The sequence below is a fragment of the Lobosporangium transversale genome (assembly GCF_002105155.1).
Source record: "Lobosporangium transversale strain NRRL 3116 chromosome Unknown BCR41scaffold_1, whole genome shotgun sequence".
NCBI lineage: Eukaryota > Fungi > Mortierellomycota > Mortierellomycetes > Mortierellales > Mortierellaceae > Lobosporangium > Lobosporangium transversale.
Window position 1 is genome coordinate 1,748,864 of NW_019028979.1, and position 27,352 is coordinate 1,776,215.

Consider the following 27,352-nt stretch of genomic DNA (forward strand, 5'->3'; position numbering starts at 1 on the left):
TTCTTCCTACTTTTTTTTTTTTTCTTTCTTTCTTTCTTTCTTTCTTTCAAACTCGCTTTTTCAATGGAACCTCAGCTACTTCTCCCTAAAGTGTGAAAGGCCTTATTGAAGAAAAGTCTCATTTAGTCTCGTTCACCTTGCCCCTTGGATCTTGAAACGGACAACTTTGCCCGTTTAGAGATCAGTTTTCATCAACTCACTTATAGATCAGATCCAGTTCTCTTGCTTCCTACTAACATAAGAAGCGTAGAAAGCAACCGACTATTGACCCCTTGCCACCCATACAAGGCCACAGCTGTGATACATGGTGCCACGGACACAAGCATTAGAGAGTGTACATCAAGGAAGTAAAAAAACATTACAAATCAATCAGCAAAAGTCATACCGATACAATACATTACGTCCCAATTTCACTTGCCTGCACTTACCAACATTCACCGTTTTTCACTCCCCCTGTCCCTACCTCCTGTCCCCAGCCTATAGATAAACAAGGCGCCAAGTGCATACTTGGCTTCTTTTTTTCCTGAGTTAAGTGCAATCTTATTCCAACACCTAACAGCAACAGCCGCATGCCAGATCCCTATTTAAAGCGAAGAATCTTCTCGAAACTGAGCTCCCCACTGCGAAAAGTATGCCTCTTGAATCAAGGGTGTCAACGCTTCCAATGCGTATTGATCCTCAAGCCTAAATACACACTAGTACGCTTTGTAGCACCATTTATCAACTTGTCTACCTCGATCTCTTGTCGCAACATTTATATCTCCGTTCGCTCTCGTTGTTTCTCAGCTTTGGATCTCACTAGTCATGCTTCTCAAATTCATTATTGTTTCCAACAATCAACTACAAAATGTCTATAGCCTTAAAAGATATTTTTTTTTTAAAAAAAAAAAGAAAAAAAAAAAAAAAAAAAGAAAAAGAAAAAGAAATTACAGATAGACCATAGCTCAAAAAGTCTCGGATGACTGTATCAACAGCTACTACAAAAAGCCCTCCTTCTAAGACGAAGAGCCCCTTATTGTTTATTTGACACAGTCTCTAGACTATTCATCTACTGAGCTTTAAGTAACAATCACTAGGGTTGGATGACAAAGAACAAAGCATCCGAGAATGGAGTAGGATCACAACACAACTTCGACAGAGCACGTGGGTGACAGAAGCAAATAAACTTTTATAGGATAACACATTTGAATGAACAATTTTGAACGTTTCTGTTTAATGCATCGAGTAATAGAGAATACACAGGTAATAAAAAGTAAGAAATTAAAAAAATTAAAATAATGAAAATCAAAAACAAAAAAAGCAAGAATTGAGATCAATGCTGAAAGGAAATTGATCAAGAAATGAAAGAAATAATATAAAGTAAAAAGAAGGATATCTTTGCTACTCATCGAGATATATCGGAGTTATCTTCAAGGTAAAGTACATCTTAGTAAACAACTTGAATCCTGTACAATTTTTTTCTCATTCATCTATGTTATTTCTTATGGCTTTTGCGGTCGTCCCTTGCCACGTTGTCCTGGTACACGTGAAGTGTTCCCCTTCACTTCCTGCTTGATCTTTCCAAGCATCATCTTGATCTGGTTGGAAAGTACAGGTTGGCCACGAGAAGTCTTCTCACGCATCTTCTTAGTCGTCTTCTCACGTTTCGCGTAGTATGCATCCCGACCCTTCTTAGCCAAAGCTCTCTCGCGCTGTGCTTTCTATAAAACCAAGGGAAGAGAGGATCCCATTAGAATAAGTATGTTATCAAAAGCCAGTTAGGCGAGTGTAAAGAGAAAAAAAAAAAAAAAAAAAGGATTATATTTAATACAGAAAAGACGTACTTCACGAGCTTCCTGTATAGCCTTCTTCTCAGCTTCTCGCTTCTCAATCGCAGCCTTGAAGGGATTGGGCTTTGCAGCGCGTTTAAACGTTCCGTCTTCTTGCTTGCCTGATTTGCCTGATGGCTTTGTTTGTTTGTCGTTACTTTCTTTCGCTCCTCTTGATTTTGTTGATCCTTTACCATTATTTGCTTCTTCTCCGTCATCATCCTGCTCTTCGCTGTCTTCTTCTGATTCTAATTGGTCTACCTCTTCATCTCCATCTTCATTCTCATCCTTGATCCCTTCATTCATCTCTTCATCTTGGTCTTCCTCTTCTTCATCCATATCACTTCCATCTTCCTGACCTTGTCCGCTGTTGTACGCCACTACATTGCCTTCATCATCGATTGTTTTTTCACCAAAAATCTGTTAGAGGATAAAAAAGAATACAAACGCATCAGCAAATAGTAAACATGTTTAAGAGTGACTTAACGGTCGTCACCAATCTGATTGCTACATGCTATAATACAATCCTACAACATTATATACCTTCTTGTAAAATTCTGGGGTATTTTGCTCCTCCTGCTTCAACACCTTGGCGTACTCCTTCTTGACTTTTGCCTTATGGATTAGTTCCGCTTTTAATTTCTTGGCTATTCCAAGCATTGAAGAGAGATGGAAAAAATAGTTACAATAATTCTTGTAAGTGGTCAAGGAGTATAGGCGAAGGCACACATAGAGATAGATAAATCGACTGATCTTTTTTTTTTTTTTTTTTTTTTTTTTCCTACCATGTCCTTTATATGCGTCCGATCCCATGTGGGCTCTAGCCATGGGGTTGAAGCCCTTCTTCTTCTTATCTACAGGTTTTCCTACGCCGCCATTCTTTTTAGTGCTAGGCCTTGTAGAATCTTTCTTGTATTGGCTATTATAATTGTTGTTCGTGCGCTTTGCGACACGCTCACCGGTCTCTTTACGATCCCTACGAGGAGCTGGTCCACCACGACCGCCGCGTCTTCTCTCAAGAGAATCTCTAGGCAAGCCAAGAGGTTTAACCATTTCTTTTTATCTTTATTATTATTATTATTATTATTATTGAGGATGAGAAATAGAGAAATAAATGAACAGCGAAAAAAAAAAAAAAAAAAAAAAAAAAAGGTTTTCAGGATAGATTTAAGAACGATAGTAGGAATGACAAACTAATGTGTGTGCATGGACACAAATGCATTGCTTTAAAAAAAAAAAAAAAAATGTTTGTTTACACTTTAAAAACTAACTTTACGCCAGTCACAATAATTTGTGCTTATGCGATGCGATATTTTTAAACACGCCAATGGCGCGTTGGTACACAAACATCAATGGCTGTTGTGGGCGAATAATTGGAGGTTGATGAGAAGAATGTCAATGCTTCATGCTCCATGGTAATTTAATCTTTTCTCTTTCTTCTCGCATTGACTGGCTCCTGAAATCAGGGAAGCACCTATCCTGCCTATTTGACCCCTTTTCTTCAAGTGCTAGGGCCCACATCACTTCTAACGCTTACTCAATTGCTATCATCTTATCACGTTTGCTCCATAATAATGTCGACTTTGAATCCTCTTTTACCCCTTCTCTTCTCCTTATTCGCGCTCCTCAAGGACGTGTTCGTGCAGGGCCAAGCCCTTCCAACAGATGCATCCGAAATGGCCTTTGCACGCATTGGCTCAAGACTGTATATCCAAGGTGGTCGACGCATGACCTCCCGTACAGTATTGACTCCCATCTCCCAGTTCATCTCGTTTGACCTCTCCACATCTTGGCCTGTCACTTCACCTTCATGGAAAGCTCATGCCAACGCCGGGGCGCCAAGTATCCATCTTACAGCTGGGACGGGATCTGCAGATAATCAAACATTTTTTGTGTACAAAGCGGATCAAATCAGCTTTAGTATTCATCGTATCGACGTCAACGACCCCAATTCCACGTGGGCTGTCGCCACACTTGAACACCCTGATATATTTTCTGCAGCAATTCGTCCTGTACTTGATTCGAGAACTGGGCGGGTTTACATTGCTGGAGTAAACTCCATGAATGTATTCGACCTGACCAAATATAATTGGCTACCATCCACTCCTGCCAATTCACCGACTTTGGGTTATGGTGGAGCTGTGTACAACGGTGCTCGAAACTCCATTATGTATCATGGCGGGTACCATGGGGAATGGCAACAGGGCACAACCGCTTTTCTTACAGAGTACTTTATTGATTTAAGTCGTTGGTCAACTTTTGTAGGGATCGGATATTCAATCTCTTTCTCTCTCTCTCTTGAGTAAAGCCTCAGATATGCATCCATGGAAATCTCTTACCAACTCACAATCTATTCAAAACACTATTCTAGCTTACGAATGGAGATATCCCAGGCATAAGATCCGACCACTGTATGGCTATCAGTAAGTTGTATCCTCTTTTTTGAAGTGGTGGCGGATAGCCCTAATGACGGCTTTAATATTTGCGCCATGTTCATTCATCGTCTTTTGGTTTATCAATAGCCGAGGATAATAGCAAGATTGTTATTTTCGGAGGTCGTGTCCCATTGGCTCCAAATTCAACTTCCTCCAGCGAAAGCACCTTTTCAGAAGAGTTATTTGTACTAGATATTGCTACATCGTCTTGGAAAAAGGGACCCAACGCAGCTATTAAGCGCGGCTACACAGCATGCATCATTGTAGGAGATCAGTTCCTGGCTTGGGGCGGATATAATGACAATCTGGTTGTCTCAGGACCGCCCATTGTGTTCGATCTGACGAAATTTGAATGGGCCAACACCTATACAGCTCCAATTTACAATCAAACTCATCAAACCCAGACTCAGACCATCACTGGATCACAAACGCCTTCATCCACTCAGTCACAACCTACTCAAACAGGAGAGCCTTCGGCTACCAATAAAGAAGCTATTATAGGCGGTTCTGTAGGAGCCTTGGCCTTGATAGTTATTATTGCAGGTTTGATCATCTACAAACGATGGCGCAGAGGGAAAAGCCAAGGATATAGTGTCCCTGAAGAGAAGGGCTTCAATCAATACGATGATTCCTGTGCGCCCGAATACCTGCGAAATAGTATGACCGAGCATGTCTACTATAATTCAAATCCGACTCGCGGTCCACAGTTGATGACGAGACGTAATCCTCAGGAAATGACCCCTATGACACTCTATCAAGGCCAAATTCCTCAAGAGTCGTTTGTTGCCAATGTAACTCATGGAACACAACTTTAGCGCTAAAACTACATTTCCACCCCACTTTGTAAACACTCATGCATGTATATAAAATACCCCTTCATTTCTGTATTACAATAAGTTATAAAATACTCACATCGGGTTACGAATGTGTGGATCAAAAGAGGTTCCTGATGGCTTATATGGGAAAGCAATCGTCGAAGATGTTGTCTATAACAATGTCGGGGCACCATTCCTGACAGGGCACAGGCGCAAAATGGACTAAAACTGGAGTTACCTTTTGGAATACTCGATCGATGCCAACTCATGGTTATTTTTTGTAAGTGCCTACTACATTTATTTCAACCTCTACTGTCTTTAATAAGACGATCAGGAAAGCATCTTTCTAGATTCAGTATGATTATTGACTTTGTCCAACCCACTGCCTCCTGTCTATGCCTTCCTTTAGAACGTAATAGGAGAGGTACCAACTACTAGACGTCAAGACTGCATGGCCATCGGCATTGTTTTACTATAATTCTTAGTCCTTTCATTCATGTCATATCTGTGAATGTAACCCACATGAACAATAGTTCTAATAAGTGTGCTTTTATACTCCTACTTCCTTGTGCTTTGTAAATGATGGATGCAAATGGGACCAAGATTGCTGTCTTTGGAGGCATTCCCGGGTGGGCGGAACCACCTACTCCTGTACTACATGTACTAGACCTTAATTCGAAAGAGTGTAGAAAGGCTCCTAATGCGACCTCGCCTTGCAGCTTTCCTGCTTGTGCTCTGGTTGGGGACCAGTTCATAATCTGGGCTAACCAGAACCCACATAATCCAAGTGGTGATGGATCGATGCTACTATTTGATCTATCCAAGTTCAAATGAGTTACCTGCTACCCGCAAAACCTATATAACCGAGTCTCGAGGACCTTCAATGGCATCTGGGCTTTCAGCCCTAATGGAGAATAAATTTCCAGATATTGATATTGGAGCCATTGTAGGGGGAGTAGTCGGAGCCTTCGCTGTTATAGCGATCGTTCCAGAGGTGCTTATCAGATGACGGAAGCAAAAGGACCAGAAGAACGACATCACTGAAACGAAAGATGTCAAGCAAAAACAAAACTCCAGTTTATAGTCCTCAGCTCATAGACAACACCTCATGTTATCCCCAGCAAATCACTATTCTAGGTTAGGATCCGCATGGAGAGCCTGCTCCAGAATACGAAGGACCATCCATCCGCACATGAAAAAAATAAAAAGTCGACATTTGATGAGAAATGTGGCTGTATTGAAAAGTCTAATCAATGAGAAGGATGAGCAAAGAGCACTTGGCTCATGTCATGGCTCATGCATTCTCTTGATTCTCGTTTCCTTATCATCTTTTCTCATGTCACAGTTGATGCTGATTTGTTGACAAAGCAAAGACTGAATCATGGCTTCCTGCTACTCTGTTTCCATCGTTTCCTCTCAAGCCGTATCATTGTTTTTTTATATATTTCTGTTCTTGGTCCCCTATCATGCTTCAACTGTTGGCGCTCAGACAAGGCCTGAGGCAAATTCTCGTGTGCCCTTTGTTCAAATTGGTTCGAGACTCTTTGTCCAAGGTGGGCCGTTTGATACTAGGGACGGACCATTTTTCTCTCTTGATCTCGCAGCTTCATGGCCTCTTGATGCTCCCGCTTGGACTGCTCACAACTACGGAAAATTTGGAGACCAGCGGATGTTTTATGGCGTAGGCGTCAACCAAACACTTTACATGTTCAATGAGTATCTTACCAATACAGCTTATCGAGTCAGTATTACTGATACGAGTGCAAAGTGGAGTCCTATTCATGTGCGAACGCCAGATGGATGTCTATCCACATCGGGCCTTACCATAAGCCCTCGAACTGGAGTATTTTACAATTTTCCCGACAACGGCGGTATCATGTGTCTGCTTAGTAGCTTTGAAAGGGGATGGGAGGGCCGCCTTGTCACTAATGGCACATTACTGGAGGAGAGCAACTTTGACGGTATTACTTATAACAGTAACAGGAACAGCATTATGGGGGGCTTCAAACTTAAAGAGACTACATCAGTAGCATACATTACAGAATATCGGATCGACTCAAACTCATGGTCAACTTTTGTAAGTGCCTCAATATCGCTTTTTGCAAATCTTATTGTTTTTACTGAAAAATGAAAACAGGAGAACAGAAAATTGATGTCTCATTAAATGAAGGCCTACTATTCAATACCTTTAGTCTGTAAAGGGACAAATGCCTACCACGAGAGAGGGGAATTGCATGACCATCAGTACGTTTTCCCTATTTCGAACAATTCTTGGATATCGGCTCCCCGGTATATCATTTATTCATTAGTACTTTTATTTTCTCGCCATCTTTAGATGAGGATAGTACAAAGATTGTTGTCTTTGGAGGCCTCACCCCTGCATCTAGTGGTCCTATAGGCTTTAACATCCCTTCATCAGAAATCTTTGTTCTCAATCTCAATTCGGGGGAGTGGAGGAAGGGTCCTAATGCAGCTGAACCACGGGCCAGTGCTGCCTGTGGCCTTGCTGGTGATCGGTTTGTAGCCTGGGGTGGTGAAAAAGATCCGACGAGCGACCCATATGATTCGATCGTTGTGTTTGATCTGACCAAGTTTGAGTGGCTTAAGGCTTCCTCAGACGACCATCCATCTTCTACACCCTCTTCCGGCCCAACATCTTCAGGTGTCCCTACAACTAAGGCTTCAAATACTAATATTGGGGCCATAGCAGGTGGAGCAGTAGCAGGGTTAGTCTTGGTAGCATTGATCGTAGCTGTCCTCATCTATAGAAGACGAAAGCAAACATCAGGTGAAGAGCATGGACTCATTGAGCCGAAGAAGGTGAAGCAAATGGACAACCCTAAAAGGTCAAGTGAAGACGAACCACAACATAAGAATGAGCTCACATACCGTAATCCCCACACTATCTTATCACCACGCAGTCCTCAACAGTATCCTTACTTGGGGCGTGATCCTCAATGGACGCCTAACCTCGCTCATGACCATGCACAGGGCCATGCAGATCGTATTGTAGAAGCATAATCTGAAGGTTTAATAGCGTGAGCTATAGACATCTACTTTATATGATGCATATGATACCAGAATACCTTTCACATTTACCTCTATATAGACAATAAACTTAGATTAATAGTCCAGAAGCAAGCCATGGTTTGCTCTCAGCAGCAAGTCAATTTCAATCTGCGAACTTCCTGGCTAGAATCAGCAATGAACTAATAGCGACCAATAAGTTCGCATAATTTGTTCCGACAAATGGTAATGGTCAAAGATTATAAGAAAATGCGCGAGGGAAAGATAAGAGAACGTGCTTGTGTAAACAGACAGAAAGAGTGCAGGGAGGAAGCTCATTTTTCCTCATCTCTTTTTTTTTTTTTTTTTTTTTTTTTTTTCCTCTTTTGTTGCTGCAATCCATGACTTTAGTAAGTTAATTGGCAAATTCTGGTATGGTAAGCCCCAACAGCTACTCAAGAAAGCGCACTTCTGCAGCGGACTATTCCCTTTGAGATCAACTTTTCCCACTTTCACTTTCTCTATGTTCTTTCTAAAAAAGTAAGATCGTCAATCTCAGAATGATAACAGCTCTAGCTGTTTTGGATTGAAAAACTCAAGTATGATTCTGTAATAACAATCGACATACTCGGCGTCAAGGACTGTGGGCTTTCAGAGCTTGTCGATGAACGATGGGCTCTTCCTGCCGCCATGGCTTGACCATGATGGTGGGCATAGAGCCCTTACAAGCTGTAGATATACACACTCGGCTGATGTATTCAAGCAACGTTTTTGAAGCCTCTTCATGAGCCATGCTAGGAAGGCTCTGCTTGCATGATTCAATGACCTCCTAAAAGTGGCTTAAGACTAAGTTGAGGAGCTTCTTGGTCTTTGAGCTACATTTGTTGCCTACACCTTTCATATAGATCATCAAGGCAGTGATAATTAATAACAATTAGAAATTCGTGTTTTAATTAGCTGATAGGGATTTACTTCCGCCTACGCACCAAGACTAGACAGAGTGATTATAGTCTTTTTTTTTCTGCCCTCCTATACTCCTGTATGTGCTGCAATCTTATCAGATCTGAGTACTAACGAATACAGACTCTTAAGGCTAGTCAGTTCATCCAAGCTTATCCTTTGTCTCAAGTTGAATGTTAAATGAAAATCTCTTATTAAAGCCCGCGATAATTCCCGAGCTGCTCTTCGCAACCGCTCATACGCAATATGTGCCTTTTCCATGCCTTCTACAGTCGCTTTATCATCATCAACCTCAAGATTGAAATTCATGTAAAGCAGCTCAGTCTTAACCCACTCTGTGCCATTAGCGATTTCTGTCACTTTAATTGGAGGTCCCTACAGCCTCTTCAGACGTGGGCAATTGGATAAGATCGCTTGAGCAGCACCACATCCTCGGCAATATAAATCGCAGCTCAGCAGCTCAATTGTATCGTAGAGCCTCCGCTCCCTTTTTTTCGTACTGCGCATCCATTATCCCCAATCTCTTGTTCCTCTGTCAGCAATTCTCGAATAGAGAGTGAGCCGAATTGATAAGACGCGATGTCTAGGCATATTACCTTGGTCATCTGTCTGAGAAGAACTGTCATTTCCTCGCCCTTTATTGTGGTTGAAATATATATATCTGACAGATTTGTCATTGTGAAGGGATGATGAGTAAGGAATGCTGCCCTGAAGAAATCAGACATTTCCGTTGTTGCTTGAGCGCAGCCTTCGATAATTTGGAAATCCCACTTTTCGAAAGCGGTGAAATAGCAATGAGTATAACCTTGGACTCCTCCTAGTCAACACGCCAGGGCAATACGATGATGTGTGCTGGCGTGGAGGGCAGAGTATTAGGACATCTCGAAATCGTAGTGCCCTCACACTTGGGAAAACGTATTCATCCTTGCCTTCATTCAAACAGTTGGAAGGCAACTGATCGATGTTTACTTCGAAGAAGTCCAAGCTCGAAACATTCTTACAGACTTGAAAGAACAGACTGACTTCGTCGCCAAATTTATCTACTCTACGAATGCTCAAGACTTCAAGGTGAGCGAATTCCAGCAGCGCCTCCCATATCTTTTGTAGACTTGAACAGATGATTGTAAATTTAGTGATGGTGGAACAGTGAGACTTGATCAAGTTGGAAATCTAATACGGATGAGATGAATCATAGTGTCCATATACAATGGATTGGAGACACCTACAATTCTGCAATGACATGTATTCTTCTGGGAAGAATTACCGAAACTCAAGTTCCTTAATATATCTCTTGTGTTTCTGCGGTGCTTCGCCAGTGGGAACACTTTGGATGATCAATAATGATCTTTCTCCATACGAATTTGACAAGTATATTGTGGAAAATCTTGGAGACGCGAATTCAATGAGATCCTGTTGACCTAGAAAACCACCAATAATTAAAATGATTTCTGGAGCAGCCAAGGGATTCAGTTTAATGCTGCCATGTTATGAGTAATGATGAAGATTGAAACTCCGGGCAGGGATGAACATTGTATTTACTGATTTCTATCCAATAAGATTTTTTATTTAATGTGCTCAAAACTTTAGCCTTTGAAAGAATTGCAGCTTATCAGATTTTCTGTTCTTTCCCTCTTTGAACCGCTCACTTCAGGAATCACTCCCAACGCTCACTCTGCATTCTTTGTCAAAGCACCGTAACTAATGCTTGGATTGCCAAAAACTCGGCATGTTCTAGTCTATAGGGTCTTCAGTCTACTAAGCAGTGTAATGTGAATGTATACATATGTATATATGTATATGTACGCATATTTTCATCTACGAAGAACCATCTGTGGTTTCATTTGCGCCATCAAGCTTCGTGGGGACCTGATGACACACTTTCCAAAACAGACTAACCAGAATGAGAGCGCAGTGCATTTGTGCATATATACCTGAAGAGGAGTACAGTAATTATATATATACAATTCTCTTTTTTTTTTTTGTGGGAACTCATCTAATTTCTACGTGATTGTTCCAGTAGAATGAGAATGTCTTTGAAACATCTTATACATATATATACATATATAATGTTTTCCAAATTTACTCTCCTATCGCTGCCAGATCGGTAGCTGAACGGCTCTTGCAAAGTATTGTAAGACCATAACCTATTAAACACCTTTTTTTTTTTTTAGATTCATTCACCGTAATAGAATTCAGAATCACTCAGGCTTTTTTTTTTTTTTAAAAAAAAAAAAAAAAAAAAAAAAAAAAAAAAAAAAACGGGATTGCCTGATTTAGCATAACAAAAGGGAGAAAAAGGTGGTTACCGGATCATGTGTGCAGGTCGATCTTTAGAAATAAAAGAAAGTAACGAATGATAAGCTGTTCAAGGAACATGATGAATGCAATGAACCATCTACAAATGATACAGATGATATATATACACATGTATATAAATGACGGCCATTTTTTTTTTTTTTTTTGTTTTGTTTAAATCAATGATACAACTATATACAGTATACATGGTGAGTTCCAAAGTTCTATGGACCAAACTATATTGACCGTAATAAACCTTGAATAATGACGATGTCTCCCAATTGCATCTTTTGCATTATATAAAAAAAAAAAAAAAAAAAAAAAAAAAAAGGCATCCAGAGAGGATCCAGAGAGGATCCAATGGGAAATTAGGGGGAAGGGAGAGAGTCGACTCGAGATGAGATGAAGTTTTTTTCTTTGTCGGAACTTATTTGGAACTCTGGCGTAGCTTTATAGAATAAAAAGAATAAAAAAGAAGAACAATAATAACAATATATATTATATATATATAAGAGATCTCGGGATGAAATGTATATATTTGTATACAAACAAAATATGGCGTGGCATGGCATGGCCTTGCATTGCATTGCATTATTGCATTAGAAATTCGATCTGATAACCTTTGTTATCAGATGTCCACGGAGTTTAAAAAGGGTTTATTATTACGCCTCAAGGACACATGCAAAAATACATGGGAATGCTCAGCTCAGGAACAAGAACAAACACAAACAGGAACAACAGGAACAACAAAGGACACGAGAGCAGAAAAAAAAAAAAAAAAAGAGAGACTGTCTATTCACACACCGCCAGCATTCGATCTCTTCTCTCTTCCTCGCGTTGTATTCGTATACAAGATGGGTCCGACAACTGGAATCTTGTATTTATTTAACTTTTTTTTTTTTTTTTTTTTTTCTCGTTTATGGCTCATATGATCAAAGGAGTCTTTTTTTTTTTTTTTTGTTGATTAGTGTTGTTGTTTTTATTTAATCCCCACCCCATCCGTGTAGAGTGAATGTATTACGTATTTGCATCTGTTATTCTGATATACATGTATGTAGAATTCAACAAAACATTCAGTACACAATCCGGATACTCTGGATACTCTGGATGGTTTGGCTATCCTTTCTGTGCTCTCCACCACATCCTTTCGCACCCTCCGTTTTTATCCGTCTCCGCATTCGACAGGCAAAAGAAGATTGATACGCATTGGATCGTTGTGCGGTTTAATTTATTTGTAATGTTTAATGTATGCCTTTTACTTTTACATTAACATTTTTAATCTGATAACCTTCATTCAAAGCCACAGCTCTTCATAAAGTTATTCTAAAAAATTACTGAATGAATAAATAAATCGGACAATACATATATAATATTTGTATTAACATGTATTATAAATAATATACTACATGTACTTAGCCTGCTTACTTCTATACTTTCACTCGCGAAAACAGCTCATCGGTTGCGGTGCATTCTCTCTGTCAAGGCCCGCTTCTAGAATTTCATTACTCCCTGTGAGAACCGAATCTGACGTGTTGCTCACTAGTTCATTGTTCCACAACGCGTTGCACATCCTTTTCGACAACACCCACTCACTCACTGCGCTCCATTCCTTGCAAAAAAAAAAAAAAAAAAACAAAAACAAAAACAAAAGCAAAAACTATTCGTCAACTTCTTAAAAAAAAAAGAGAACTCACATTAATAAACTTTGCGTCATTTGGCGCCAAGGACAAAGATCTGATTATGTTTACAGGCTTCCCTTACATGTCCGCTCTCTTTGAAGTCCAAGTATATGCATGGTCATATATATTTTCGTGTTTTTTTTTTAATAAATATGGACCTTTTTACTTTTTTTCTTTTCTTTTCTCTTTTTCTTTGGTCTCCTTGATTGTTCCTACTGTCATCTACCCTTTTTCTTAATTCACAATGCGCGTTTCGGCCGTCGTCATCGCTGCCTCTCTGGCCGCGTCCGCCAGCGCTCAATCCGCATACTTTCCTTTTACGCCTGAAGGTCCATGTGTCGCAACATGCACTGATGTATGTGTTCATTCTTTCAATTCATATTCTCATATAGTTAGCTATGCTGCTTCTTCTCTAAACGAAAGAAAGTGATAGTCATGCTATGCCCTCTAAGCAAATATACTGATGATCCTTCTCTGCGCCAACCGTTTAATGTATTGTGTTTATTAGACCGTTGGCAAGTCTCTCTTTCCAAACTACAACGATATTGATGAGTATGGCCCTTACTTTATCGAATCACTCTCATATACATTCGATCGCAACTCGCCCAAGACTCAAAATTTCATGACCAAGGCTGGCATGTGCATGGGCAAGTGTCCTGAACCAGAGTTGACTCTCTACACCAACAACTACCCCATTAAGCTGGAGTGGTATAATGCTAATAAGAACAGCTCACCACCTCCTCGTCCTGTCACTACCACCACCGCCACCACAACCACCACTATTGCCCCTACTACAACGACTGCTGCACCACTTCCAACCGACATCATTTCACCCTATTTCCCTTTCCCTCCCGAGGGTCTTTGCGTTAGCGGATGCACAGTGGTGCGTATAACTTTGGTACTTTGGATCTATGATGGTATGAAATGTCTTCACAGCTAACATCTTTTTTTATTTTTTTTATTTTTTTTATTCGTAGTCTGCTGGTCTCTCCATGTTCCCCTTCTATTCAGAGGATCCCGAGTCCCCTTACTTCATTGAATCCCTCTCATATTCGTATGACAGCGGTACTGCCAAGACTCAGGCCTTCATGACTAAGGCTGGCATGTGCATGGGCAGATGTCCCACCCCAGAATTGGACCGCTATACTGCGCTTTATCCAGAAAAGAAAGCTTGGTACCTTGCTAACAAGCCTGCCGTTACTACCACTACTACTACCACCACTACCACCACCACTATAACTACCACTACTACCACTACCACTACTACTGCCGCTGCAGTAGTCACGACACAGCCCCCAACTCCCACTAATCCCACCGATCCTTACTACCCGTTCCAGCCCAATGGTCCCTGTGTCTCTACTTGCACTAACCAGGTCGGTAAGGCGATGTTCCCCAACTACTCTGAGGACCCCAAGTCACCATACTTCATCGAGTCTCTCTCCTACACTTTTGATCGTGGTTCTGCCAAGACGCAAGAGTTTATGACCAAGGCTGGTATGTGCATGGGTAAATGCCCTACACCAGAGTTGGATCTCTACACTGCACAGTACCCCGCTCAGCTTGAGTGGTACAATAAGAACAAGAACGGTGGAGGCAACCCCACTGATCCCGGTACCACCAACCCCACCCCTACTAATCCCACCAACCCCACCAACCCCACCAACCCTACTAACCCTCCATTGAATTATCCTTTCAAGCCTAACGGACCATGTGTCTCTGCCTGCACAAACCAGGTTGGAAAGGCTATGTTCCCCAACTACTCTGAGGATCCAAAATCACCCTACTTCCTTCAATCGCTGGCCTACACTTTTGATCGCGGTTCTGCCAAGACACAAGAGTTCATGACCAAGGCTGGTATGTGCATGGGTAAATGTCCTACACCAGAGTTGGACCTCTACACTGCACAGTATCCTGCTCAGTTGGAATGGTACAATAAGAACAAGAATGGCGGAGGCAACCCTACTGACCCCACCGACCCAACTGATCCAGTTGATCCCCCCACCAATCCTACTGATCCCAACAACCCTGGTACTAACCCACCCATGGATTATCCATTCCAACCCAACGGACCCTGTGTTGCTGCTTGTACGAACGAGGTTGGCAAGGCCATGTTCCCGAACTATTCCGAAGATCCAAAGTCTCCTTACTTTATCCAGTCCCTTGCTCTCACTTTCGAGCGTGGCTCTCCCAAGACTCAAGAGTTCATGACCAAGGCTGGTATGTGCATGGGCAAGTGTCCTCAGCCAGAGTTGGATCTCTACACTCAGCAATACCCTGCACAGTTGGAGTGGTACAATGCCAATAAGAACGCTGGTGGCGGTGGAGATGGTGGCAGTGGTGGAGATGGTGGTAATGGTGGAGAGGGCGGTAACGGTGGTAACCCTGTTGATCCCAACAACCCTGCCTCACCCGGTACTAACCCACCCATGGATTATCCATTCCAGCCCAACGGACCCTGTGTTGCTGCTTGTACGAACGAGGTTGGCAAGGCCATGTTCCCGAACTATTCCGAAGATCCAAAGTCTCCTTACTTTATCCAATCCCTTGCTCTCACTTTCGAGCGTGGCTCTCCCAGCACGATAGAGTTCATGACCAAAACTGGTATGTGCATGGGCAAGTGCCCTCAAGCTGAGTTGGATCTTTATACGAACCAGTATCCTGCTCAGTTGGAGTGGTACAACAAGAACAAGCATGTGATCGGAGGCAATGCTACTACAACAACCACTACTCCTGCCACCGCTTCTCCAACTGAACCTGCTGGAGCAAACAAAGATAACGATAGTGGTGCTAATCAGCTAGCTTTCCCGGGGCTCGCCACCATCGCCGCGCTCCTTTCTGCTGTCATGCTTATTGCCTAAAGTAAAAAAAAAAAAAAAAAAAAAAAAATAGAAATAAAAAGGCCTGAAAAGCTTTAAATGTCCTTAATAGTTCCGCATTCTATAAATTCATAATTTTAATAAAACATATATATTATATAGATATATATTATATTTGTAAGTTACTGATTACTGGTTATAAACGAACGAGAGTCCAAAGTATGCAGAGTATCTATAATGTTTGTATCTCAAACAGAGTCTTTGGAGCAGATAAAAAAAAGGTGTAGTGACCCTTAATTTTTTTATTTTTCCTATTAGATGCTCTGTACGCCACTTTATTGAAGCCTCCTTTCATTTCTACTCCATATTTCAAAGATGGCAAGTCAAAGTGGGCAGCAAAGAAAATTGAGGCATATATCCATCTATCAACCTCAATCAATCCATTCATCCATTCAGACATATCAACAATATCAAGGATATCAATAATTTCCGTGACAATATTTGCAAGGGAGCAAAGGGTCAAAGACATTAGTCAATCCGGGAAATTGAATCGTCAATGTTTTTTTATTAATTTCCCTCTTCCTTTATAACCATTGGAGCGACAGCATGAATTAGCGAAAATACATGGAATGATGGTTTATGCCAACACAATTAATTATATATATATATATATCGACAAGCGTCCATCCTCAACGTCAGCTTTATCTTTGAACAAATATCAAGGATTTCATTCGTCATCGTCCTCAATCAAACAAATTCTCGGGAATGCAAAGTCTGGATGTTATAGAAGTCTAAAGCTAAAGAAACGATTTGAGAAAGCAGCGATTTCACCACTTTTGGGCTTTAATGACAACACATTCTCAAAATCTTTAGAAACTTCATTGTCGGGATCAAAAGCAGCTTTAAAGAACAAGAAGAAAAAAAAAAAGACATCAAGGATTCATCACGGATTTCTAACATCATCGTTATCTTTTTTTTGACTTCGAATCGAATATTGTTAGGCTAAGCGCACTAAAAAGGTCGGAGTTGTTGGTAAATACGGTGTCCGTTATGGTGCCTCCCTCCGTAAGCAGGTCAAGAAGATGGAAATCACCCAGCACAGCAAGTACACTTGCACTTTCTGTGGTCGTGTAAGTCTTTTGTTTTTCTATAAAAAAAATTCATGTTTTTTGTCATGTTTGGATCAATGGTATTTTGTAATTTACAAGGCAGGAAGATCAAAAGGAAAAAAAAAAAAAAAAAAAAAAAAAAATAGCTACAAAAGAAAATGGGACAGCAAGTGGCATGGACATGGAAAAAGGCTTGTTTTCCTACAAAATCAACACCAAGATACAATGAATCTGATCAATTTTCTATAAGCATTGCAGGGGGAAAGGAATAGTTCTAGGAAGTTAAGGGACGGCATATACAGGATGATTTTTATTTTTCTCTTCCAGCAATGAACGACTTTTTTTTTTGTTTTTTATTTTTTCCAACCAAAATACAGCTCGAAGAATCATTCTTTTTCTTTTAACAGGATATACATAAAGACAATAGTCAATTCATCATACGAAAAAATCTATTTTCAGTCGTCACTCACTATAAGACGGACTTTTTTTTTTTTTTTTTTTTTTTTTTTTCTATACCAAAATATTGATGATTTAGGATGCCGTTAAGCGTCAGGCTGTAGGAATCTGGAAGTGCCGTGGATGCAAGAAGACCATGGCTGGTGGTGCTTGGACTTTGTCTACAACTGCTGCTGCCACTGTCCGCTCCACCACCCGCCGTCTTCGCGAGATCATGGAGGTTTAAACAAAAGAGTTGTCTCCATTTCTTGTCCCCTCCCAACCATCTCGATTGCATCTGGTTCTACTTGGCATCTATTTACATTACCAGTGAGCTATGAGCAGTCATTGCAATAAAAACTCAAAAAAAAAAAAAAAAAAAAAAAATTCTGGAATATGATGAATTCGGAAGACCAACTTTGTTACATGTATATACTGCAACTGGTACTCGAGAAGCAATGAAATACTACATAATAGTTTGTTGCAGATATCCTTTTTTTTATGTTCTGAATGCGATTTGCTCAACTGGATATAAAATGTGTTTGGCAATATTGACAAGGATATCACGTCTGGGACATCTCCAAGGGAGCTGGGGTAATCAATGAAAGCTAATTTGCTGATATGAATATTTTCCCATAGACAGGTCTTATGAAGGAAGATTTAAAGACAGTATATACAATCGTGCGAGGGCCGAGTGTGCTTCCACAGAGGATCTGTCATTTGGCAGGTATTACTTAATATCATCACTTCTTTGAGTGCACGACGACGTTGAGGTGTAGCCAAAAAAAAAAAAAAAAAAAAAAAAAAAAGATAAAGCCAATTGCCTCATATTGTCGATGATGAAGATTTCCTTTCGGACTTGAATGATTTTTTTTTTGACAGACTTAAAGAACCTGGAAGAAAGAGAGTAATTTGGAAAAGTGGCTAGATAGGATATAATGCTCGTAAGGTAGCAGAGGGCTGGAGCAAGAGGCGGCCCATTGTGATCAATCCAACTTTATCAGCAAAAGAGGTTATTTGCCACCAACTGGATATAACAGCCACAGCAAAGTGGCGCAGTCTAAAAAAGAAAGATGTGTGAGCATGACATTGATTTTTTTTTTTTTTCTTATTACATTATCATTCACACATTTCTCTCAAGCTTCATTTACTTCCTTTTCCCTTTTCTTAATTCTCAAAAAATCATGATTGAAGTTGTTTGCAACGATCGTCTCGGCAAGAAAGTCCGTGTCAAGTGCAAGTATGTATTCATCAACACACCAGGATGCACACACACAAACACAATTATTGTTATTGTTATTTTTAAAGTGTATTTATCCAGAACACATCATCACCATCACCAATGCTTTCACTAAAAGAAGAAATAAAAACTTGCATGCATCACATTCAGTGGACAAAACTTGGATTCTCTTTTTCTCTCTCTCTTTTTTTTTTTTTTTTTTTTTTTTAATCTTCTTTCTTTTCTTACTAATTTCAATCCCTCCAACTTTTTTATTCCTTGAACCTGAAAAAAAAAAAAAAAAAAAAAAAAAAAAATAGCCCTGATGATACCGTAGGTGATCTCAAGAAACTAATTGCCGCTCAGACTGGAACCAACTGGGAGAAGATTATTTTGAAGAAATGGTATGTCTATGTATCTTATATTGTCCTTTTTTTTTTTTTTTTTTTTTTTTTTTTTAAAAAAAAAAAAGAAAAAAAGAAAAAAAAAACTTCCTGCTTGCTAACATTGGTTATAATTTTGTGTAAAATAGGTATAACATTTACAAAGACCACATTACCTTGGAGGACTATGAAATTCACGACGGAATGAACATTGAATTGTACTACAATTAAGCAACTAGGAAGGAAAGAAGACTTGTTGTGAATAATGTAATAATTAAAAAAAAATACAAAATTATGAGAACAAGATATTCTTTTTCTCTTTTTATTATCTCGATTAGAGGGGATGTTTATGGATAAAGCTGTTTGTTCTGGTTTCTCTTCTTCATGATGATAAAGTACAGTGCAAGAGGGGAAGGTGGGAAAGAGATCGAAGAATGAAGAAACCAACTTTTTGATTAAAGTGGTAGGACTATTAAAATTAAACTAAAATAGGAAAAAAAAAAAAAAAGAAAAAAAAAAAAAAAAAGATAATGACAGCAATAGTAATAGTAAAATAAATCTGAGAATAGGGATGGGGAAATTGAGACGGCAGGCATTTGACCTGATGCGATTTTTTCTTGTCGCAGCCTTTCTTAGTCTGTTATTTTTCCTTCGATGTAATCATTAAAGTTAAAGTTGGCTGGTGGCACTGCAAAGGGATCCTGAAGTAGCTCAGATGCGGTCGGTCGAAGATTGGCATCTGTCGTGAAGCAGCGGGCAAGGAACCTTTGACCTTCTTCCGAAATATTCTCGGGAATAGGTGGATGAGCATTGTTACTTCCAATCGTGAAGAGCGCTTGCTGAGGCGCATAGCCCTTCCATGGTTGCTGGCCTGTAAACATCTCGAGCACTAGACATCCAAAGCTCCAGATATCTACCTTGGCTCCATATGCTTTGGATGTGACCATTTCGGGAGCCATCCTATGAAAAAAAATAAAAAATAAAAATAATAATAATAATAATTAATTACCATATCATTCATATTGATGTTGTTGAAAAAGGAAGAGTAGATGTTTACCAGAAAATGGAACCTTGAAGCGAGCCCACGTTCTCATCATATCCTCCTTGGCTCTGCGCATTTCGTTTTGAGATTCCAAAGTCTGAGATTTTGCAGACACCCTGCTCGTCTACCAATACATTAGCGGCCTTGATGTCCTACAAAGTATAAAGAGTTTTCCCGCAGAAAAAAGCAAGAAACAAAAAGAATAATTAGTTTTTGGATCTATGTGTAAAGTGCTTGTTCAACCTTATGGGTCTTCCGAGCCTCTTCTTACTCTGTGCACAATCTTCTTGCTATGGATGTACTCAAGACCGAGTAAAATTTGTCTAGTAAAAAACCTTATCACAGCCTCAGGGAATGGACCACTACGCTTCAGGCAAGACTCAATGGAGCCTCCAGAGACATACTCCAAAAAGATATTGGCCGTTAGCTCATTCTGTGCAAAGCCCAGGTACTGAACAATGTTTTCATGATCTAGGTCCTTTAACACCTCCATCTCAGAAAAGAGTGCCTCAACCGAAGTCTTGAGGCGATCACAATTCCTTTCTGAAAGCGTCTGTGGTAGATCCACCTCCTTGATTGCAATCATTTCACACGTATCCAGATTAAAAGCGTGATAGACCCGCCCAAAGGATCCACGGCCAATGAGGCCACCTTTGAGATACTGAAAGGTCTTGATAGTACCACTCTGTGGATTTTGGTATATTCCCTGCTGGGACTGGTCCATGACTTTGCCTGACTCTACCTGTATCACCCGCTGCTGTGACTGCTGCTGTTGCTGTTGATAAAGAACTGAATTTGAGGATGAGGTGGAGATGACTTGGAGATTCTCATGGGAATCTTCGCTCAACATCGCTTCCTGAGTCATAGGGGGTGATTCTGGGATGATGTGGTGCTCCTGAGCCGCCTCCTTGACAATATCTGCAATCGATGATCGTGTCACTACACCAGGTGAACCGGCAATTGGCGATAATTCTTCTTCATAATCATGCATACCTAAGCCAACCGATGGTCCATTTTGGTTCGTTGGCATGACTTCGGCTAATCGACTACCCCACATCTTAGTCGACTTTCTTCGCATAACTTTAGATCCAGAATATTGTCGTGAGAGTCTGTCCTTAGCCTCTTGCGCAACCACACGAATGGATTTCTTGTGAATGATACTACCACGGTTGTTTGTATGAACGCCAGAGCGAGGCGGCGAGTTAGACATGTGGCTAGATGACATGGTTGAGCTCGAACCCCAACCGTCAGTCATAGCTGGACTATTGTGACTCTTCAGAGCATTCGATGATCCAGAGGCTCCTAGAATCGTTTGAGCGGGAACCATAGGAGAGCTAGCATATGGCACCGGAGGATGAAGCTCAATGATTGGATGATCCAGGTCATGATCTTGAAAGAATCGGCCAAAATTCTCAAGCAAGAACTCCATAGGAGGTCGCTCGCCCCAGAAGTTTTCCGATTCGTCCTCATTATGGTGACTATTATGGTTTTCCAACATATGCATATCACTTCGTGGACCGCCCTCGGCTGATCTCGGCGCCTCCGCGGATCTTGGTGAATTGAGGTTAGAATGCGAGGAACCGTATTTGACCACAGGCTGAAGTGAGCCTCGCTTAGTAGCGCCTGCGCTTAATGGCGATGCAGGCAATCCGCTGCTGTTAAAGTTTGTTGCATAGCCCTGTGCTCCCACCATCGGCACCTCTCCAAACCCTGGATGATTCGCCCGGTTCATCTCGTAATAATTGGGACCGGGACTTGCACTATCATGACTATTGGCCATTCGAGGTGGTCGATAGCCTTGTGATCCGCCAGGTGATGCCGACCGATCATTATTTCGAACATGATGGTTTACTAGCTTGCCATCCTGGTCGGTATTGCTGCCAATGACAAGCGAAAGATTTGGATTTCTGGCGAGTACACGCTTACCACTTAGCGGAGAAGGCGAGTGATTCATATTTCCATCCACACTTGGCGAATTAGCTCCGGATTTATGTATTCTACCCATTGAAGTGTTGATGACTGGCCCAAATCGTGGTGAAGTTTTAGCACTGTTGGTTCCGACTGTAGGGAGCCAAGTCTCATCTCCTTGATTATGTGGGTTATCACCATATCGATATGTTTGCTGATAAGATCCAAAGGGCGAAGTATTGACAGAGCCGTTAGATGCTTGCAATGGATATCGGGCAGTGGTGTGAGGACGCTTCGGGTCCGGATATGGTTGATTTGGGTGAACAGAACCCCACAAGTCATCTGTAGGGTGCATGAATGCCATGTATGGGTCCTGCTGATACAGATGATGTGTTGAGTCTGTTGTCCGCTCCCGCTGATGCCCCCCAATATCTCCTTGGAAAGGTGAGTTACGGCCTTGGTTCGTAAAGAGGATGTGTTGAGGCTGTGTGCCTGGGTTTCGTTTTGGATTTAAGATATCCATGTCAGGTGGAAGAATAAGTGGTATAATGGGTGTAACCAGGAATTTGACTGTGCCCTTATTATCAGCATTTTGCACCAGATCCATCAATTCTTTTTCGCTTAAAGGCGGCCCTCGACTTGCAGGATCCTCCACAACTTGTATTGAAACAATTTTTTTTTTTTTTTAAAAAAAAATATACATACATCTGGAATGAATATCTGTTCCGCTAAAGTATTCGGAAATCGATGACACGCATACCAACAAATGTTGTTAACACTTACGACTTTCTAGTTCGCTCGTTTCAAAGATTCCGTACTTGTTCTTCTCTGCCAATATACGCATTTTTGAAAAAATCCTTTCTTTAAGCATAACAGCATTCTCAATGCCAGTGACATCAACATATTTAAAGCTTTCGTTGTCCAACGTGACCTGAATACTCTTTGGCTATAATCAAATAATGAAGGATACTGTTAATATACCAATTAATTAATAAAATATATTAAATCGACAATAACTTGCCTTAGGAGGGCCTGCTGGAGCAGCAGGTGTAGTGGAAGATGCTGGTTGATATTGAATGACATCTGCACTGCTATGATTGCGCTTGTGACTAGGTCTACGGCCAAATCCAAGCGTACCCCCAACTACTGTCGCATCCGTTTTCAATTTGTTTTCTTCATATTGATGTCGTTGACCGTTCAATTGGCTGACGCTATGTGCATCTACTAGACTTTGCGTCTGAATATGAGGCACCGACGGATTATTTCTACGCTCATTCAACGATGGCCCATTTTTTGTAGGGACAGAGGGGGCGTCCTGAGGCCGGTTAAGGGGGTAATTATGTCCCCCAGGTGAGGGTGGGGAAACTGGTGACATGCCTTTGTTGGTTTGAAGGGCATTAAATCCATGAGTAATAGAATAATCTCTGGAACTACCTCTAGGAACAATTGTAGGAGGAATGTTGAGATTAGGGCGCAGCGCATTAACTGAGTAGGCAATAGAAGATTGTCGTGGCATGATGTTGGGTATCTTGTGGCTATATTCTGTCGTTTCAATGGTGACCTGGGCAGGCAGTCGTCCGGGTAATTGCCTCAGATCGGGGTCACTCACTGGTCGCGGAGAGTTTACAGGTCGAGTAGGCGGAGCAAAGTAGTCTGATATATTAGGGAGAGCCTCTAGCGGCTCTAGAGTATCAATAGATGATCTGTGTTGATTCATAGATGGTTGCAACACCATCGGTGTAGCGGAGGCGGACCCTGACATTTCATCCACTGGCGAGCGATACATCCTTGAATTCAATTGATAATCCTGATCAATCGAGTTGCGGTGATTGCTATTAGTCTCGGGAAGTAAAGGAAGCGCAGTGTAACTACCGTTGATAGGATTGGCGGTCGCATAAGGCGAATGCGTTGCTTGTCCCGGCGACATGGTCACTTGGCGAGAGCCAGAACCGAGGCGATTAAGGACGGGTGAACCAGAGGCTGGTGAAGGGGTAGGGGCGTTGTTGGATCCTACTGAAGAGACAGATGTCGCAGTCCTGGTCCCTTCCACAGCATCCTTGATCTCCATTAAGAGTTTTCTCCGTTGATAATACGAACTGGTGGGATCCAATGTCTTTAGAGTTGTATTTGTCAGTGCTACGAATGCCTTCCCGTATATCTGATTTTCTGTGATCAACAGAAGAAAAAAAGAGAAAGAGAACACGACAGTGAGCACAAATATAATAATCAAAAGGCGAATCTGACAAACAGATGCGACTGTGTATTACCAACAAAGAGTGGTTCCAAATATGCGTAATGTGGCCTAGCTCTGAGCCAATGCACCACTCTTTCTATAGTCCATTCTCCAGCTTCGGGCTGATACTGCTGTTGCTGCTGTTGCTGTTGCGAGTTGAGACTCAACGTACTAACGTTGGCCTAGTTTACAATACAACATTGTGTTTTTTTTTTTTTTTTTTTTTTTTTGGTAAAAAAAAAAAAAAAGTATTTAAAGAAATAAAGGCAAAGTCAGGTATTGGCATAGACTTGATGAGAGAATGCTATTAGATATAACAACAAGTTTTGAGCGCTACCTGGAGATTGTTCAAGGAATAGGTACCCTCGCCATGGATCGTTGGACTTGGTGCGGAAGTAGAATTGGAATCGGATACAAACGTGATTCCTGTAGTAACTGAAGCTGAGGTTGAAATAGAGGCAGCAGCGGAGGTCGAAGCCGAAGGAACGGGAGGATAGTAGGCAGAAGATGATGTTTGAGCTGGGTTAGGTAGAATAGGGACAGTGCTACCGAGGCCTGTGGTATTAATGGGAGGTGGAGGTGGAGGTGGTGGAGGTGGAGAAGTTCGTTGAAAGGAAGTAGGGGATGCAGGTCGGATGGGTTGAGGGTGGAGCTGTGTTTGTGCAAGAGTTGAAGGATGAGGCGGGGTGTTGATTACATTGTGCAAAAGTTGGCGTGGGCGCGTTGAAGGTGGTGTGAAAGAGCCTTGGGGTGTAGATGGAGTGAATTGAGACGCGCCTGGGGAGGAAGCCTGATTGGCATTGCTTTGTTGGTTATGATTTTGCTGCAGCTGACTGGCTGCTATGGTCATGTTGGAGGACGAGTCGGATAAGGCACGTTTAGAGGAGAGAAGAAAGGACAAGCGCTTTGGTGGATTGGAGGGAGAAGCAGAAGAATTAGAGGACGTAGAAGAGGAAGAGGAGGTGTCGAAGGAGGTGGGGGAATGCGAAGGATGAGCAGGAGTGCTCAGCATCGCTTGAGTCGAATTGAAGGACAACTGATTAATAAAGTAACCTGGATTGGTAAGTGTAATATAAAGTTGAAGACGAGTGATGGTCACAGACTTAAGCAAGTAAGCTGACTTGACAAGGGAAAAAAGGAGAGAGAAAATAACAGGAGGTGTGTCGATGGAGGCGTCAATGGATGATGAGTAAAGGAGCAGGAAACGCAAAGGCAAAAGCAGTAAAAGAAACTGAGCAAAAAAAAAATTTTTTTGATGAGAGGATTGTTTGATTGGATTGATTGTTAAAAAAAAGAATGATGGAGCCAAAAAAGAAAAACAGAAAGAGTGGCCCCATGGAGTTATATTTTGTGATATCTTATTCAAACACCAATAATCAAGTTATTCCATGGGATAGGGATAAAACTCAAGAAAAAAGGGGCAAAAGTTGCATGTGTTTTGTAGCATTGCACATGTATAAGATGCAATACCATGCACCTTGACACCCTTTCAACCTTTATTTTTTTTTTTTTTTGCTGCTACTGAAAATGCGCGTCTGTGTGACTTATTAGCTCAAGTTCTGAAGCAATGGCGCCAGCAAGAACTATTTATTAGGGGGTCATTTGTCATTTGATAAAAATCCTTCCGTCAACACACATGTTGTCATAGCATTTGGCATAGCGCTTTCGGGCTGTGAGAACCGAGTGTGGGCTCTGGTTTAGCCCTCTCTAAAGTAAAAAGCTAGCCCGGCCATAAAAGGCAGGCACTTGTAGAAGGGACTGATAGACCCAAAAAAGGTAAGTTTCAGCACTTAAAGGATCACCGGGTCTCTTTAATTCCATGATAGGCTCTCCGTCGTGCAGCTAAGGAGTTGTCATCCCCCTTCAATTGCAACGCTTCCCTTTTTAGATAAATACAACCTTCTATGACATTGTTTTACTTTAGAGAGGACTGGGCGGAGCCTATGCTGACACTTTCATGATGGACCCCATTGACTACAATTCTTGAAGTTCTCCCTGTTGGTTTTGGTGAGGCAGTGGTCTTCATCTTCAGGTGCACAGGGACATCTGAAACTTGTTAGGCACTCATATTTGTATAAGGTAATTAGGTGCCTTCTAATATTTGTAGCGTTTACTACGGACGACAAAAAGAACGAAACAGCAGAGGATGGTGACCCGTGTGTGGCTGAGTAAAGAGACGTAGAGGAGCAATTGACTTGAATGTAGTATAAGAAATATAATATATCCATTATGTGCTTGAAGTATTAATTGTTGGCGATAGAAAATCCATCATCCATAGATGGGGGATCATAAAAGGAACGGTTGGTCCTCACTTAATTCTCAAATCACCCAGATTTTACTACCAAAACAAAATAAAGCAAGTTTTGCACCAGTGTAATAAGTGATCCCATTGATTTGTGATGGATGACCTGATTTTGTACATGAACCGAAATACAGCCATCAACTGTTCAATGTATCCCCAGCACCCTCACACGTACATTAAGAAAATGCGTCTTTGGACCCTGGCTATCAGTAGAATGGATTTAGGCTCTTGTTCATTCGCTCTTGCGAAGAAATGATGTGTATATTTGATGGCTTTCTCATAGGCCTCTTTTATCCTTGATAAATGGCATGTTTTTCATGAAGAGACATCTCAAAGTCGATGACATCTGCTGTTCAATAATTTTAGAATAGTTTTTTTAAGGACAATGAGTGTACACACTTTGAACTGCTGAATAGAAGGAGACCAAATTACCAACGCGTAAAAGGCCGGACTATAACTCAAAGGCCTACCAGATTGGTTGATAGAACCCCATAAGCATCCAGTTCCCTCGTATTATGTCAAAAGGATTCGTATCCAGAGAGTTAAGTGGGTGCTCTTGAGGACGATATTATGGGCGGACAAAGGTATCATGGCAATGTTAGTATAGGAGTCAAGGCATCGTTTGAACAGTAATAGGAAGGAGCATGATTATGTGCGTACGGACAGGCGGCTTTCTAGTCCAGGCTTGTGCATCCAAAGACAAGGAGGCGCGTGTGATCAAATAGAAGGGGTTAGAGTCGCCTCTCGCATCAATCCTCGGTAGGACAGACTATCGTAGCGTTGCCCTTAGATAAATTTTTGCCGTAGACACCGGTGCTCTGTTGCCAGAGCAAAGCAGCGCTAAGGATATCAAGGACAAAGGAACGGTGCTTGCAAAATTCGCCAGCATGCTATAGAACAAACGACG

General features: G+C 41.3%; 7 protein-coding genes across 7 annotated transcripts; 5 read left to right on the top strand and 2 right to left on the bottom strand.

Moving 5' to 3' along the window:
* Positions 1-1,191: 1,191 nt before the first annotated feature.
* BCR41DRAFT_382964 (hypothetical protein) lies at positions 1,192-2,940 on the bottom strand. Its single transcript, XM_022027401.1, has 4 exons — positions 2,594-2,940; positions 2,352-2,455; positions 1,824-2,228; positions 1,192-1,700 (listed from the first exon to the last, which is right to left on the bottom strand). The coding sequence occupies exons 1-4, from the start codon at positions 2,859-2,861 to the stop codon at positions 1,482-1,484; spliced, it is 996 nt and encodes a 331-aa protein (XP_021886785.1). The 5' UTR covers positions 2,862-2,940; the 3' UTR covers positions 1,192-1,481.
* Positions 2,941-4,042: 1,102 nt separating this feature from the next.
* On the top strand, positions 4,043-5,283 carry BCR41DRAFT_11584 (hypothetical protein). Its single transcript, XM_022019420.1, has 2 exons — positions 4,043-4,231; positions 4,331-5,283. The coding sequence occupies exons 1-2, from the start codon at positions 4,222-4,224 to the stop codon at positions 5,056-5,058; spliced, it is 738 nt and encodes a 245-aa protein (XP_021886786.1). The 5' UTR covers positions 4,043-4,221; the 3' UTR covers positions 5,059-5,283.
* Positions 5,284-7,122: 1,839 nt separating this feature from the next.
* On the top strand, positions 7,123-8,079 carry BCR41DRAFT_366764 (hypothetical protein; the record flags this gene model as incomplete). Its single annotated transcript, XM_022026246.1, has 2 exons — positions 7,123-7,135; positions 7,394-8,079. The coding sequence occupies 2 exons, from the start codon at positions 7,123-7,125 to the stop codon at positions 8,077-8,079; spliced, it is 699 nt and encodes a 232-aa protein (XP_021886787.1).
* A 6,742-nt stretch (positions 8,080-14,821) lies between these two features.
* BCR41DRAFT_11801 (hypothetical protein) lies at positions 14,822-16,030 on the top strand. Its single transcript, XM_022019436.1, has 4 exons — positions 14,822-15,153; positions 15,233-15,299; positions 15,736-15,857; positions 15,977-16,030. The coding sequence occupies exons 1-3, from the start codon at positions 14,943-14,945 to the stop codon at positions 15,854-15,856; spliced, it is 399 nt and encodes a 132-aa protein (XP_021886788.1). The 5' UTR covers positions 14,822-14,942; the 3' UTR covers position 15,857; positions 15,977-16,030.
* Positions 16,031-16,109: 79 nt separating this feature from the next.
* On the top strand, positions 16,110-17,729 carry BCR41DRAFT_344566 (ribosomal protein L37ae). Its single transcript, XM_022022540.1, has 3 exons — positions 16,110-16,192; positions 16,816-16,944; positions 17,459-17,729. Exons 1-3 carry the CDS (start codon positions 16,190-16,192, stop codon positions 17,603-17,605), a joined length of 279 nt encoding a protein of 92 aa, XP_021886789.1. The 5' UTR covers positions 16,110-16,189; the 3' UTR covers positions 17,606-17,729.
* Positions 17,730-18,474: 745 nt separating this feature from the next.
* BCR41DRAFT_344568 (ubiquitin-related domain-containing protein) lies at positions 18,475-19,300 on the top strand. Its single transcript, XM_022022541.1, has 3 exons — positions 18,475-18,598; positions 18,898-18,981; positions 19,110-19,300. Exons 1-3 carry the CDS (start codon positions 18,543-18,545, stop codon positions 19,189-19,191), a joined length of 222 nt encoding a protein of 73 aa, XP_021886790.1. The 5' UTR covers positions 18,475-18,542; the 3' UTR covers positions 19,192-19,300.
* A 292-nt stretch (positions 19,301-19,592) lies between these two features.
* On the bottom strand, positions 19,593-21,431 carry BCR41DRAFT_376329 (kinase-like domain-containing protein; the record flags this gene model as incomplete). Its single annotated transcript, XM_022027043.1, has 4 exons — positions 19,593-19,920; positions 20,018-20,154; positions 20,274-20,687; positions 20,943-21,431. The coding sequence occupies 4 exons, from the start codon at positions 21,429-21,431 to the stop codon at positions 19,593-19,595; spliced, it is 1,368 nt and encodes a 455-aa protein (XP_021886791.1).
* Positions 21,432-27,352: the final 5,921 nt, after the last annotated feature.